Below are 15791 nucleotides of genomic sequence, written 5' to 3' on the forward strand. Positions count from 1 at the left end.
GCAGATTTGAACTGCTTGGGTCGATTGAAAAACTGCATATAAGTGGACCCGTGCATTTCAAGCCTGATTATTCATGGGTCAGCTCGACAACCATATTTGACCATCTTCTTTTTTGTTTTGCTCTTTAAAACAAATCTCAGTGTCTTAGCATTACCTTTTTATTCTCAAAGTCTCAGAACTGTAAGATTCCATCTGGTTCCCAGGAGTTCAGGTGTATAAGAAAACCTGATACCTTGTCAAGAAGTCTATCCCAGTTTGGCTGGGAAGCCTTTTTACATCTGGCTTTTGTTACTCTTCTTCGTGAATACATTTAACAGAGTCCAGTTGTGCTGCCATCTATACATCCTCAAGCTCAAACCTAATATCCAGGATTTATAAACATTGACTCACATGTTCTTATGTTATTGAACACTCCCTCCATTCAGTATTTTGATAGAAATCATGATACAGCCATTCAAGAGGAACAGAGCCACATCCCTGGCCCCAAATGCTTCCAAATGTATTATAGTTACATCCACTTAACTTGCCTATTCTGCCTGGCTGTTTGCCATGTTTTCTAATTCTCAAAGGAGTAAGTGTGTATGTGTATTTATTTATATGCTCTGTTTCTTAGCCTGTCATCTCTTACACGGTTGGTAAATCATGAGGTGTCTCGGAATTGGGGCCTTGCTATATATATATATTGTCTAGAACATATTTATGCCTGTGCGGCAAGGTGGCTTTTCAGTAAAGGCTTCTACTGTGTGTGCTTTCTGCGTCCTTGGAAATGGGCAAGAGCCTTGAAAGTTAGGGATGTCTTTACAACTTAAAGCAAGCCCCCATGGGTTCAAGATAATCCTGTCAAAAGATATTAGCCAAACTCCAGCTGGCAATGTTGCCTAGTAACCCAGTCTAGGCTGCAGGGTCCCTTCATTGTGAAAACCAAGGTGACCACCAGAACTGCCTGATCCTCAGAAGGTAAAAAGCATATTGAGGCCTCATTCTTCAACAGTAATGCATATAACTAATAACTCTCCTAAGATAGACCTTTTGGCTCCTCAGAGAAAGCCAGTTCTTAAGTTACAACTACTCTGCTTGGTGTAATGGAAACCTTCTTTGGAATTAAAAGGAGGAAAGTTAAGTAATAAGTGTAGTAGTGCAGATGTTTAATGAATGGACTTCAGTGCCTCCTCCCCTGAGTTTTTACTGGTTTGAATGTGGGAGAAATATATCAGGGCGAGAACTATCTCCAAAGTCTAAGTAGATGGTTTTTAATGCCTATCGTACTATGTACATACATATCAGCATCTCCAACTCCTGAGTCAGAGGCATATTCATGGTGTTGATGACAGGTATACTGTGGGAAGCACAGTGATGAAAACTCCTGGATCCCTGTGCTCGGAGAGCTTACTGTCTAGGAGAGCAGCATGGCACCCTTTTCCTAGAGAGCACAATAGAATATGACAGGTTTCTATATGGGAAGAATTTAGTTCCTAAAGTTAGCATGAGTAATTTGAATTCTCTTCAGAAATGAACATAATAAACTATTAATAAACAGTACTTATCTCTATTTAATCTCTATTAAAGTTTTTTTTCTCTGATGCTGCAACATCTCCTATTAGCAGTAAGAGAACAAGGAGAGAGAAATGACCTTTAGTTCTAGAATGTCATATCTCTTTGATTCTGTAGTCACAAGGAAGGCCCCAAACACCCACCAGTTCTTACTCTGCGTTGGTGACTGAAAGCCTCCACTATAATCAGCAATAGCAGTTAGGGTTACAGGGCCTTGTGGTAATCACTTTTGTACAATTTCAGTCTTTCCCAAAGTCTTTTGTTGAGACAGTTTCATTATTAATTTGAAGGCATGGTATTCCCTGCAGGCTTTAGAAGTCATTTGTCTGCCTTAAAAAAAAAAACTTAAATGTCCAGGTTAATAAATTTGACTTGTAGGATTTCTGCAACTCTGCCATTTTCTGATCTTGGCCAGGGAGCCCAGAGTGGCTCATAGTGAAGTAGTAGCAACTCAGGAAGTAGTGTGGATTTGATCATCAGTCTGTGGTTCTGGGACCAGCGCTCCAGAAGCAAATACCAACATGGCAGTCACTGTGGGCCGCCCATACGCCCAATCCTGTCTTTGTCCTCTTCAGAGCATGTTTACCTGTGTTGCACCCAGTTTAAGATTACCGACTCCTTTGATCCACCATGATCTTTTGAGGTATATCTTCACTAATGCTTAGTTGCACATTATTGTTTTCTGTCCTGGAATGTGATAGGTAGACACTTAAGAGCCTCTTCCTCATCCTTTGCTATTGTGGGAGAAGGCTTTCTGAAACGTGTTCATGTGTTTTCAACCATTTGTTTCACGTTTTGAATCTGTGCTTCTAGACACTGTTTCCAGCAAGTTGCAAAACAACAACGTTTATACTATTGCCAAGAGGAATGTGGAAGGGCAGGACATGCTGTACCAGTCTCTGAAGCTTACTAATGGCATTTGGATCTTGGCTGAGCTGCGTATCCAGCCAGGAAACCCCAATTACACGGTAAGACCTTTCTCAGAATGGGTGAGATGGGTTCAAGGAGGCAGGTAAGAGCCCTTTCATTTTTTTCTTAGTGCCCTGTAAAGACCTGGAGGAGGCTCTTCAGACTCCAGATGTCTGAAATAAGCAGTCAGTAGGAAGTCCACAGTTGCCTGTTTGGCAGATCTCCTCAGTCTGCCCCGTCAAACAGGCATGGTGCCTCTGGCAGCCAGGAGTGCCTCAGACACCCCCTGGGATTTACAGAATTGCTCACAAAACTTGGCAACTTTATCAGTATCAATTAATAGTTAACCGTGCGTGTGGTACTGGAACAAGCTGCTAAGAGGATTGTTTACATGGCTCATTTCAGGGAGACCTTCTTCCCTGCTTTTGGTGTTCATGACTATTATCCTTATGTCAGCTTGGTTCATGACCTAAGGATAATAGTCATGAACATGTGAGCCTTTTCTTTTTAAAGCATTATTTGTCTTAAAATGCTTGTTGTGAAAGGCAAGGCAAAATGGAACATACTTTTGGCAGCCTGTAAGGAAACTTTAGTTTGGAAAACTTTCTTTTTATGCTACAATGGACTAAAATTTAAATTCTGGCAGTATTTTTAGGACAGGAGCAAATTGCCTTGCTAAGCAACAAAGATTTACCCTAGGCACTGGCATTTGTTTGCTGTTGTCAAATGTGATCTCCCAATAAGGTGTTGCTTGTCATCTGCATTTTGTAAAGTGAAAGAAAAAACACTTGTTATGGGGGAAATATCTTACTCTTTTATTATGTTTGAAGCTTTTTTTAGGCTGTTTTGAATGAGGCAACAGGAAAGTGACAGGAGAATAAGGTTCATTATTAAGTAACTGAAGGAGCTGAATCGTCACTAGATTAAGGGAGCCTTTTAACCAATTAGCTGATAAATTTGTGATCCCATTCCTTAATTTTAACAGCCAAGTCTGTTTTCATTAGCATACAGCAAGGTAATAATACCACCCAGAACTGAAGATTCTTGGTATTTTCCCCATTAGATCCCATCCTTGAAGTAGGCTAAATGAGCGTGTGAGTGTGAGCTGCTGAGTCCGATCAACCTATATTTTTGCTCAAGCATTTCTGAGCTGGGAAACTTCAGACTTCCCCCATAAAGTGTACACTCCTCTCTCCCACCTCCCCCACTATGAATCCTTTTGTTTTGTTTTTACCCATCCTTTTATTGTGTATAGTCTTCCATCTCAGCTAGGTTAAAGAAGCATGTTACCCCTAGTTTGCAGATAGGGAAACCACAGTTAGGAACGATGAGTGACTTATTCAAGATCATATAACTTGTAGGTAGGTGGATTGTGCTTAGAATTCAGGTATCTTGACACTTCCTACTGTGTTGTTTCTTTTCATTATAAGAATAATGGACCTGACCAGGCAGTGGCACAGTGGATAGAGCATCGGACTAAGATGCGGAGAACCCAGGTTCGAGACCCCGAAGTCACCAGCTTGAGCTCAGGCTCATCTGGTTTGAGCAAAAGCTCACCAGCTTGGACCCAAGGTTGCTGGCTTGAGCAAAGGGTTACTCGGTCTGCTGTAGCTCCACGGTCAAGGCACATATGAGGAAGCAATCAGTGGACAACTAAGGTGTTGCAACAAAAAACTAATGATTGATGCTTCTCATCTCTCTCCGTTCCTGTCTGTCCCTATCTATCCCTCTCTCTGACTCTCTCTCTGTCTCTGTAAAATAAATAAATAAAAATAAGAATAATGGGAATTTTGAGAAGAACCTCTTGGTATCACTGTCCTAAACATAGTTTGTTAAATTAAAGAAAAAAGTTTAGCTTCTTCATTTGAAATAATCTAACTCACAGGAAGTTTTTAAAATGGTACAGTAGAGTTCCCATATCATCTCACCCAGTTTCTCCATTGATAACATCTTACATATCCATTGTACATTTTCAAAATTGATATTGATAAAATCGTATTAACAAAATTATAGACCTTAATAGATTTCACCAGTCTTTATATTACTCTATTGTTGAGGAGTGTACAATACAATGAAATCTTACCACACACATATATTTGTATAACCCTCTGTTGTCAGAACACAGAAGTGTTCCATCATAACCAAACACTCCCTCTTGCTATCTTGTTACAGTTAGACTCTTACCCCAGCCTTAACCTCTGGCAACCATTGGCATGTCCTCCATTACTATAATTGTATTATTTCTATTTTAAGAGTGGTATATAAATTAACTTCATTTTGAGATTGGTTTTTCCACTTAGCACAATATTATGACATTCACCTAAGTTGTTACATATATCAGTAGTTTGTTTTTTCTTAGACCAAGTAGTAATCCACGATATGGATATACAACAGTGTGTCTATTCACCGGTTGAAGGACATTTCCTGCCCAATATATTGGGTTGGGGAATAAGTTCGTAGCGTTTTTACCGAAGACTTTTATTTAAACAAAAAACAATAATTATATCAATAAGTTAATCAATTATATATTCGCCGTTGCTGTTTACAACCTCTTCCCACCTCTCGACCAATTTGTTGATGCCGTTCCACCAAAAATCGCCTGGTCTGGTGTCAAAGAAGTTGTTGAGCCAGTTTTTAAGGACCTCTTTGTTATCAAAGGTAATGCCCTTCATATGGTTTGACAGGGAGCGGAAAAGATGGTAATTGGTTGGTGCAAGGTCCAGAGAATATGGTGGATACTGAAGGACCTCCCATTCGAGCTCTTGGAGTGCGGCTTTGACGACTTGTGCAACATGGGTCCTGGCGTTGTCGTGAAGGAGTATGGTTTGACCATGTCGATCAGGTCTTTTCAGTCGAATAGCCACATTCACGCGGTGTAGCTGGGCAATGTAGAGCTCCTTGTTGACCGTGGCATTCTTTTCGAGCATTTCCCAGTTCTTCATCGAATTCAGAAGGCCTTCCGCTGCGGCACGTGTCATCAACGTCAAAGTCGCCATTTTTGAACTTTGCAAACCATTTCCGTGCTGTAGACTCGCCTATGACACCTTCTCCATACACGTCGCAAATGTCCCGGGCTGCTTCGGCAGCTTTTTGACCTCGATGAAAAGCAAAGAAGAGCAGGCATCGAAAATGTTGATTTTTGCCTCCTGGGTATTCCATTTCTAAGCCTCAAAACTAATAAAAAATTAAATAACTCAAAAATACAATTAACATAGTTTTGTAGAGCAGAAAGAGTTTTATCGAATGAATACTTACCCTTTGCCAAACAGCAAACAAATCGTTGTAAAATAAAAGAAAATATAAAAACGCTACGAACTTATTCCCCAACCCAATATTTTTAAATTTTTTATTTTGAGGAAATTGTAGATTCACATGCATTTGTAAGAAAGTTCCGTGGATCCTGTCTTCATGGTGCCATTTATCCTCACAGCTACCTCCCTTCCTCCCCGATATTTGTATATAGTACATTTGTATGTTTCCTTGTTCCCTTTTCTATTTTCTATCCATCTGGTGACTAAGGTTACTGCCCACAAAACCATCTACATTTTCCATTACAGTCTGACATAGGCCTAATCCATCCCCCTAAATGGTGATCCAGACTTTAAAATCATTCAGATCCATTTCCTCCCCCCCCCCCCCATCGCCCTAAATACCCATTGTACTGTTGATCTGCTCTCGGCTAGGTGTCAGCCAAGGAAGAAGTCTGGATGAGCCAGTACAAGTTTGAAGACTCTGGTCCCTCAGTCTCCTAAGAGAGAATGCTAAGGCACTCCCGCCCACCCCAGTCCTTACTGCATTTCATAAGATAGTATGTCTATCTTGTAAGGATGAGGCCACATCTCTAAGTAGCTATGTCTTATCTGGAATGATACCTTGTTCCAGGTGGAGAAATGTTCCAGACTATTAACCAGAAGTGGATGTGTCGGTCTTTGGCTTACTTAGTTGGGAGGGGTGACTCTTCTTCCCTCAGTAGTCCCAGATGGGTGGTGGTCCTGAGTGGTTGATGTTAACTTAGTCTGTTTCATAAGTCAGAGTATATAGTGTCTTTGTTCGTTATTTTATGTTTCCTTTTTACTTCAGGGTCTGGGGGACACTCTTTCTAGCTTGTCTTAGCTGCACTAGTTAGAAAGCAAGGGATTGATTTAAGTCTAAACCTGACCCTTTGTTAAAGGCTGGATAGCTTGGGGGTTGGGAGGGTGATGGAAGAGCCCAGAAAGAGAAAGTTTCTTCCTCCTCTTTCCTTCTTCCTCCTCCACAGAGCCGTTGAAACGCAGGGCACAAGCCTGTCCAGTCCATGACTCCTCCATCCCCCATTGTTCCAACTTTGGCAGTTTGGGCTTTTGTTGAGGAAGGCAGCGTTTCCTTACTAGTCCTGAACCACTAAATGAACCTCCAACTGGTAGAACTTAAGTACTGTTACAAAGATGCGAAAAGATACTGGACAGTATTTTGGGACAGAGGAACTACCCCCTCTTTAGTCTGGGAGTTAACTCCTTTAGGCTGTTCTTATTCTTTTTAGCTTTCTCTCCTCCTCCTCCTTTGAACCCACACACCATCCCTGGAGAATTCTCCATGTCGACAGTGCAGAGGCTGTGGAGAAGGTGCTACATACAGAATTGCTTCTATAGGAAGCCTGGAACTCCAGGGACTATCTATAGCTGCAACTCTGACTGGAATAGGGAGCTATTTCCTGTACACATTTCTATTCTTAAATTAGTTGTTATTGTTTATATTTATCAGAATTGTCTTCCTGATTTATGTCAAGCAGTAATTTTAGAAATGCCTTAGAGCCTGACCAGGCAGTGGCGCAGTGGATAGAGCGTCGAACTGGGATGCGGAGGACCCAGGTTCGAGACCCTGAGGTTGCCAGTTTGAGCGCGGGCTCATCTGGATTGAGCAAAGCTCACCAGCTTGGACCCAAGGTTGCTGGCTTGAGCAAGGGGTTACTCGGTCTGCTGAAGGCCCGCGGTCAAGGCACATATGAGAAAGCAATCAATGAACAACTAAGGTGTCACAACGAAAAACTGATGATTGATGCTTCTCATCTCTCTCCATTCCTGTCTGTCCCTATCTATCCCTCTCTGACTCTCTCTCTGTCTCTGGGAAAAAAAAAAAAAAGAAATGCCTTAGAGCCCAAATGTTAAAGCTGTATATAAACATAGCCTCTTTTGATACTCTTCTGTCTGTTGCATTTTGAAATTTTCACTTTTTTTCAAGAACAAAATGTGCCAGATAAGTGAGTTTTCACTCATGCGCCTCCTCTTCATCCCGGTTAATCTGGCTGACCGCAGTTCCTAACTCTCTGCTGTTAGCAACTGCATGCAGCCAGTCACACAGATTATTCTTCTTCAGATATTTTTTGGTGAAATGTTTCAGATACCTTTTGGGAAAGACGCCTCAAGTTACAGTGCTCTTGTTCGCTCTTCTTTCGGTGATTACCACCCCACCACCGAGATTTCCACCTTTTCCATTCACTCTGGTTCTCTCCTGAAGAAATTGTTTAAAATTGGCAGCACCCACGAGTCCACCTTTTTTTTTTTTTTTTTTTTAATATTTTATTTATTGATTTTTAGAGAGAAGGGAGAGAGAGAGAGAGAAAGGGGAGAAGCAGGAAGCATCAACTCCCATATGTGCCTTGACCAGGCAAGCCCAGGGTTTCGAACCGGCAACCTCAGTGTTCCAGGTCGACGCTTTATCCCACTGCGCCACCACAGGTCAGGCCCCACGAGTCCACCTTTTACAGGGTCGGTGCAGTCTAGGAGAAACTTCAAAATCTGCTTTTTTTTTTTTTTTTTTTTTTTTTTGCCCCCTTTGCCACATGCTTTTTCAGACGTGACATTGTGGCAGAAGAAGTAGAAAGTCACTTCAAATTTTGAGGATGTGATATTCTCACCTTCTGTACTAGGTTAACTCATCCAGAGTCCCAAAAAAACAGAATAAAGAGGCAAAAATTTCATGATGATATATCATTAAAGACAACTTTTGTTGATCTGCTCTAATTAGAGTAGGGTGACAGCAATACAAAAGGCAACTATGAAATTTTCTGGTTCTAAATGCAATATGCATGTGTCTACTGTTGTATTATGAATATTTTGCCTAATCTAATACAGTTGAGTTCAAATCTGGATTTGAATTCTGTGCTTATTGACCAATGAAGTAAAAATTTCAGTGTTCAACATTGAACTCTTTTTACTATTTGAGTTTTAACTTGGTGATTGTTTGACTGGAAGAAGAAGAGAAGAAGTGGTGGTAGAGAAGGAGAGTGGTGTCAGAAGGAACTGATCTGCCTTTCAAAAGAGGCAGGGAATGAAAGATGAAGCTGTTGGCATGAATTGCTGTCGGGTTATTATGTAAATGTCTTTTTGTGATGATTCTTATTTCCCCCCCATGGCAGTGTGTACTCTTCTCAATGTAATACAAAAGGAACGAGTTCCTTGGGCTTGCCTAGCTTATGCTTGCATTTTACTTGATTGTACATTCCCTTTATTGGGACTGAGATAACCATCCTTGTCAGGCTGAGAAACAGGCAAACTGAAATGACCACCAGCAAGCTAAGGGTATGGCCTTCCCTTTCCATTTGGGAATAATCCCTGTGACTCTTACTAGAGTTTTGGAGCAGCTGTTGGAGCAACCTGCAATCAGAGGCTGATGTTTTTAGTATGGATTATTTCCTAACCTCATAGACCCACATAGAGTGTAGGTGGAAACACAGCATCACTTGACATTGATTGAATTAAAATTCTAAAGCCCACAGGGCCTACTAACAGGATCTCTTTGACTACTCAGTGATATACGCTCCTCTCTCACTATAGCAGAAAGAAGTTTTCTTAAACTGAATACTAGACTCTTCCAAGTCAGTGCCAGTGTCCATGCTAATCTTTCTTCTCTTTTTCCTCCCAACAGCTGTCACTGAAGTGTAGAGCTCCTGAAGTCTCCCAGTACATCTATCAAGTCTATGACAGCATTTTGAAAAACTAATAGACTGGTCTGGTGCCCTCCGGCCACCCTCTGATCGGTGCAAGCCAAGAACTCTTAACTGGAAGAAACTGTATTGCCATGTAGAACTGAACCTAAATACACTGAGGCCACCCACCAAGGTAGTGACTAGTCTAACCTGTGCTAAATTAGGGTACAACCTGTTGGATAGTTGTAGCTTCTTGTGAACGTTTGTAACCACTGCTTTAATCACTTCCCACTTCTTGTCACCTGCTGATGCTGCTGTCTGTCCTTACTTGTGGGCTTCTCCATACTGTGCCAATGGCTGGCATTTTTGAGTGTAGTTTGATATTTTGTAATTGAGAGCTCATTTCAAAAGCAGAAAAAGACAAAAAATATTAAAGCAAGGAAAAGTGTCACTGAAACATAAACTGCACTTTATTGTTTTATATTTTTGTACATAATAGAAATTGAGGGAACAAGTGTAATCATTGCTAGGAAGTGTTTAAACAACTGACCGTCATGAATCGCACAGTCCTGGAGGGAGAGAGACAGTTACTTGCCCACCCTGTTAGGGCTTTTCTTATCTGTGGCAACCTTATCTCCCTCGTCATTGGGATTTTCATTTGTTTTTCTACTCCCAATTCCTTTTCCTTGTGATTCCTCTGCCCTGTATCACCGTCTGCTTGCCCGCACTTGGGCATGCTGGTCTTCCTTGAATGCCTTTTTGGGTGCAGGAATGGGGCCAGTCGGTACCGAGGCTGCGAGAAATCACACTTACTACATTCCTTTCCCCTGACCTGACCCATTAATAACACTATTAAGGAATTTGAGTAGAGATGGGAAACAGGAACCAACATGCCTTTCCCCCACCCCCTGCCCTGTATTTGGTTTAATTCTCAGATCTAAAAATCATATTTTTAGCATCGAAACAGACTTTAGGCAATAACTTATCCATCCCTGTTTTTCTGAAATGGTAAAAGGCAGAGGGTATTATTGCCTGAGGCCTGCTGGCTAAGTAGCAGAGCTGGGGGACAGGGCTCGAAGTCCCATCAGTGTCATTCTCGCTACAGTAGTCTCATTTTTTCCCTCAGTGCCTGCTGCTTTATGGTCTTCTCATGCTCCATACTGATTTTGTCACTTCATTCATTGGCATCAAGGGGGTAGCACAGTATCTTCTCCGTCACATGAAGGTAAATCCAGATGTCAGAATGAAGAAGGAATAGCTAATGTTTCCCATGTGGTCCTGGAGACCCATGTGTGTGGTTCTTGAGGCCACCAGGATGGGCCCGGAGAGGAAGTGAGCTTAACGATGTGACAGATTCCCTTTATCCCTTGAGCTCTCTGATCAGCTCTTGACTCATGTTATTTAGGCTACAAGGCAACTGAGCTCTCAGAGGGTCAAGCAGTTCTTGTCATCTCTCAAGAGAGAGATGTGAAATCCCCTCACTAAACAAATTGGGTTTGATTTGTCGATGAATGCTTCATGCCCAAAATACCAACCTGTTTAGCTATGTTCACACCGATTCACCTGTGGGCACTTGCACTGCCTGGCACCCAGGATTCAGGGTCCACAAACAAGACTGCTTCTCAGCTGCCCCTACTCAAGTCGGAGACACTTTGGGGTCCAAAGGCCTCATGTTGGAGTCAGAGCTACAAGTGAGTCCCAGAGGAAGAAACGTAGAAAACAAGAGCAGGAACTGGCACCCTGTCCTGTGTTGTCTGAAATGACTCTGGTTTATGCCATTTGCAAAGATTGGGGGAGTGGTTCCCCCAAAGCAGTTTCTTAAGCCTTGGGAATCTCCATGAGAAGAATTGCGAGGTGGAAAAAGCTGTGCCCTGCGCTCACCACCCTTCAGGCAGGGAAGGTAGGAAGTGGCACAGGATTAGGTGTGGGAGGTGGGTAGGTTGCTGGGATGTGGGTGGAAGAGCAGGCTGATCAAGTTCCCTGGTTGGGAAATCAATCATTGAGTCGGGTACAAGCAGTGAAGGTTCACACTGCAAATACAGTGTTCTCATCTCAAAGCCAACTATAGTTCCAAAGGGAGGAGTGTGTCGGAGTAAGCAGACAAAACAATTTTGTGTCAGGGTATGTCCCTCCATCCCTGAAGCCCGCTTCTCTCAGCCTCCCAGCTGTGATGGGTAAGCACTGCTGTTCTCCGCAGCCCCGAACTCTTTGCTCCTTGGGGGGCTGCCTCCTGGGGCTCCCCAGCACACAGGGAGGAGGGGTTCTGCTCCACAGAAAAGGACCTCTCTCCTGAAGAGACAACTTGTTGCCTCCACCACAGATTCCTTTTTGGCCTATTTTGAGCTGGGCCAGATTGGGGAAACAGAATGGAGATTGCCCTGCACTCCCCTGTCCTCTGCCTCAGTCTGTCTTGTCCTTCGTCGGCCTGTGTCATGCGAAGGGCCGGGGCAGCGCGCACACCCAGAACTCTTGCTGGTCAGAGATTCCCTGAGTGTCTGTCCCCGCCTGAGCCTGTGTAGTGTGTCTGTGTGTGAGGCTGGGGCAGGAGAGAAACGGGGAGGGGAAGGTCAAGGTTGCCCTAAGAATGCTAATCTTTCCTTTGTTGTTGGGATTTATTTGTTCTTGGGGAGGGGGGGTGTTGGGGGAAGCTTGACCTGTGTCTTCCTCAATAAATTCTTCATTTACACAAAATGAAGTTTGTAGTCTATGTGCTTGTTTCTCAGAACTGATACTCTAGGACAGAACACAGCTGGCCTGGGAGGACAGGACATTGATAACCACACTTAGAGCTTTGCTTTTGGCTGCCCTAGCCCTCCCAGATGAAAGTAAGATTGGCCTGAGGAAAAAGCCTGGAGACCCATTAACCAAGCCCCACACCACCATTGCCTCCACAGGCATCTCGCCTGGAGCAGGGAGGGAGGAGCCATCTGTCTTCCCTGGCAGTCCCCTGCTAGGCCCCAGGCAGATGGTCCCCTGGGCAGAAGGAGCACAGCAGAGCTCAGCGGTTTCCTGTTCCTCAGGACATTCCACTGATCCCTCAGTTTATAAAAGAATTTCAGACCTGGACTCCGGCCTACATGTTCCTAAGAGAATAGAATTAGTGCTGCTTGAGAGCAAGCTTCTCCAGGAGGTCACGTCACCTGCATTTGTGTCACTGGAGTGTGTGACCAGGTGTTGTCAGGATAGAGACAGAGCCTGGAGTGAAGGAAAGAGGCTGAGGGGTCCCACATAAGGTAAGGTGCCGTTGGATTAGTCCCTAAACCTCTCCCCTAGTCCAGCCTGTGTAGGTAGGCACAGTGCTCGGCACTTAGATACTCAGAACAACTGTTTTTATTTCATGGATCCAAACACCATGCACGAATAGCCTTTGGCAGCTAAGGAGCTTTTTGTATGTCTGTTGCTGGGCAGCCATTAGCCTCAACTGTAATAACACTTGGGGAGGAGTCGGGTCAGGGTGGTTTTTGTTGAAGTTCAGAGTCAAAGATAGGAAGAGAGAAGGACATTACTGAGATCGTACTGGGTTTACTAGCTAAGCGTCAATTGGGGCCAAGAGAACCCTTAGTGCAGATGCTCATCATGCACACTAGCAGATCACCGGAGAGCTTTCATAAAAGGCTGATGATTCTGTTAAGCCAAGCTGGGGCAGGGCCTGGGAATATGAATTTCCCTGAAACTCCCCAGGTGTATATAGTGTGCAGTAGGGGTTGAGAATCACGGCCAGAGAGAGACTCACCTGTTTGTCCACTTCCTCTTCTACAGTGTGTCTGTAAAGTCATGGTGCACTTTTGACCAGTCACAGGAAAGCAACAAAAGACGATAGAAATGTGAAATCTGCACCAAATAAAAGGAAAACCCTCCCAGTTTCTGTAGGATGATGTGGCAGCATGTGCGCATGCGCAGATGATGACGTACACCGTGTATACAGCGGAGCAGCCCATGGCCATGCCAGTCGAGATGTGGACGGTACAGAGGAAAGTTCAGTGTGTTCTGTGGCTCGCTAAATTCGAATCCGTGACCAAAGTGCAACATGAATATCAGCGCGTTTATAACGAAGCGCCACCACATAGAAATAACATTACTCGGTGGGATAAGCAGTTGAAGGAAACCGGCAGTTTGGTGGAGAAACCCCGTTCTGGTAGGGCATCAGTCAGTGACGGGTCTGTAGAGGCTATACGGGATAGCTACCTAAGGAGCCCTAAATAATCTGTGCGTGAGCCCACATCGAACTGCACTGAATAGGTATGAAACTGGGAGAGTTTTCCTTTTATTTGGTGCAGATTTCACATTTCTTTTTGTTGCTTTCCTGTGACCAGTCAAAAGTGCACCATGACTTTACGGACACACTGTATAGTGTTGCTCGTGTTTTTGTGGCAGTTGAAAAACAGTATAAGTACCTTTATGCTTATGATAACCTGACCATCCCATGAATTGAGCATTACCTTCATTTTTCACATCTGACTCCCTGTGTCCTTAGCACTACCCTGCAGCTTCCCCTTCAATTCCAAGGAAAGGTTCCTCCCCTACCTCTGTGCTCAGCCACCAGGCCAGCAGCCAACCTTGCTAAGCCCCAGAGGTAGCAGTATGTTCAGTCTCCAAAGCAGGGCACACTGGCTCCAGCCTTCCACCAGAGACTGCACGATCCTTCCCCCAAAGTGGCAATTACGAAATACTGAGAACCCAGGTACACCGTCTCTGAGGCCAGAAAACAGCTGAGGACTCCCAGGTTGTAGCCTCCCTACTCCCACCTCATGCACTGATGCTTTTTCTGATATTTCAGGGACCCAGATTTCTTCTCCCTGCCACCCTCAGCTCCAGGAGGCAGGAGCCTGTTTATTTTAATACCTGGTGTGGCACGTGGAAAGATCACACCTCCCCCGTTGTTACCCATTTCTATCTCCTGAACACTAATCCTAGAATCCCAACCAGCCCCCAGACATGTTATTAGCAACTAGAATGTTTCTTAAAGTTGCCGAGTTGGCTCCAAACTTGCCATCTCAATTTCTCATTTAGCTTTTGCCTCACCATCCTTGATGCTGCCAACAGGGCAAAGCTAATTCAGAGGCTCAGGAGGCCCAGATGGATGTAATTTCCAGAAGTATCCTTTCGAGCCAGGATTGTCCCAGCACTCTGGGACTGAGAAAACTCCACTCACCCCTCGCCTCCACTACGTAGGTGAGGGAGGATGATGTTCAAATCTAGCCTCTAGCTTTCCCTTGTTTCATTCACTTTTCGCTTATGGTCAGAGGCTCCAGGAAATGGCTGAACAGCCCCTGGAAGCGAATGGGTTCCTCAGCTATGATAGAACAGAGACAGAGTAGGCAGGTTCGGGTCTTTGTCCTTTGTCCAACTGTGTCTGGGCCTCAGACGCTGCGGTGGGCCCACACGTCCGCTCCCCTGGAGCCCAAGCTTGCACATCAGCTGTCTGGTGTCCTCAGCTGAACCAGAGCCACATGAGATCCGAGGACACTGCCTCTCAGTCTCTCCCCAAGGCAATCCTAATGATGGAGGAGAATGAACAGGCCCCTGGGGTGTACATTCTTAGCCCAAAGTGATTCTCAGCAAACCAAAATGACAACTGAATCTTAAATTCAGGCAGAGTTTGCATTTTATGTTAATACTATGGCTTGTTTTATATATATATCTATAGATATATAGATATAGATATATAGATGTAGATATAGATATAGATATAGATACATAGATATAGATCTTGCTTTAAATGACCTACCACTGGAGGCCAGTATAATGCTCCATAACTAACTTGTGGCTCTGTGTTCCCATAGTATAACTAAGTCGAGATGCTTTGGAGAAGCCTGGCCCCAACGTATGAGTATGAGCATTGCACAATTTCTTATTTCTAGTCCACTTGGTCTGAAATAGAACCAGAATGAAGGGCCATGGCCTGGGGGAGTAGACAAAGCTTTGCTCCTTGGGAGAGTAAGGATTAGAGACTTGCAGATACACTGGGGGAATGGATAGGACCCTGGATGATTTAATCAAGTGAGGAGGTACTTGGTGACATAGTGATCCCATGAGGCTGGTAAATCTGCTAACCCCAAAAAAGTGTCACCCCAGGAGGAAGCCGAAGCCTCTGCCCTGTATTTGCTTTTAGCTGCTGCCCTGACCTTTCTCCACATAACCCCACCCTAACCCCTTGGGAGCCCATTCAGAATAAATGGAAACTTTCCCAAGGTGGTGTTGGAGCTTCTTTATGAATGGCTGTGTGTCTCTAAAAGAAAAAAGGCCACACATTGGAACTTCCTACATGCCAAGCTCTGTGTTAAGGACTTGACACACTGCAGCTCATTTTTGCCTTGGGGATCACATCTCCCATTTTACAAACAAGAACTTGGATTTTGGAGAGTAAGGCCAGGATTTAAACCCAGATCTGTCTGATTCTAAACCCAGGCCTGTTAACCACAATGCT

The 15791-nt window shown here is 44.0% G+C and overlaps 1 protein-coding gene across 6 annotated transcripts in view; it reads left to right on the forward strand.

The window, feature by feature from the left end:
* AP2B1 (adaptor related protein complex 2 subunit beta 1) overlaps nt 1–11211 on the forward strand; it is a 125484-nt gene extending 114273 nt beyond the window's left edge. For 4 of the 6 annotated variants that reach the window (XM_066263362.1, XM_066263364.1, XM_066263365.1 and 1 more), the window contains 3 exons: nt 2365–2519; nt 3891–4118; nt 9364–11211. In XM_066263362.1, the coding sequence (XP_066119459.1) occupies nt 2365–2519; nt 3891–4094 (359 nt within the window). In that variant the 3' untranslated portion in view covers nt 4095–4118; nt 9364–11211. The remainder of the gene's footprint in view (nt 1–2364; nt 2520–3890; nt 4119–9363) is intronic. The other 2 variants (XM_066263366.1, XM_066263367.1) reach the window with 1 other exon arrangement.
* The last annotated feature ends 4580 nt before the right edge of the window (nt 11212–15791 follow it).

The sequence above is a fragment of the Saccopteryx bilineata genome, chromosome 2 (genome assembly GCF_036850765.1).
Source record: "Saccopteryx bilineata isolate mSacBil1 chromosome 2, mSacBil1_pri_phased_curated, whole genome shotgun sequence".
Taxonomy (NCBI): Eukaryota; Metazoa; Chordata; class Mammalia; order Chiroptera; family Emballonuridae; genus Saccopteryx; species Saccopteryx bilineata.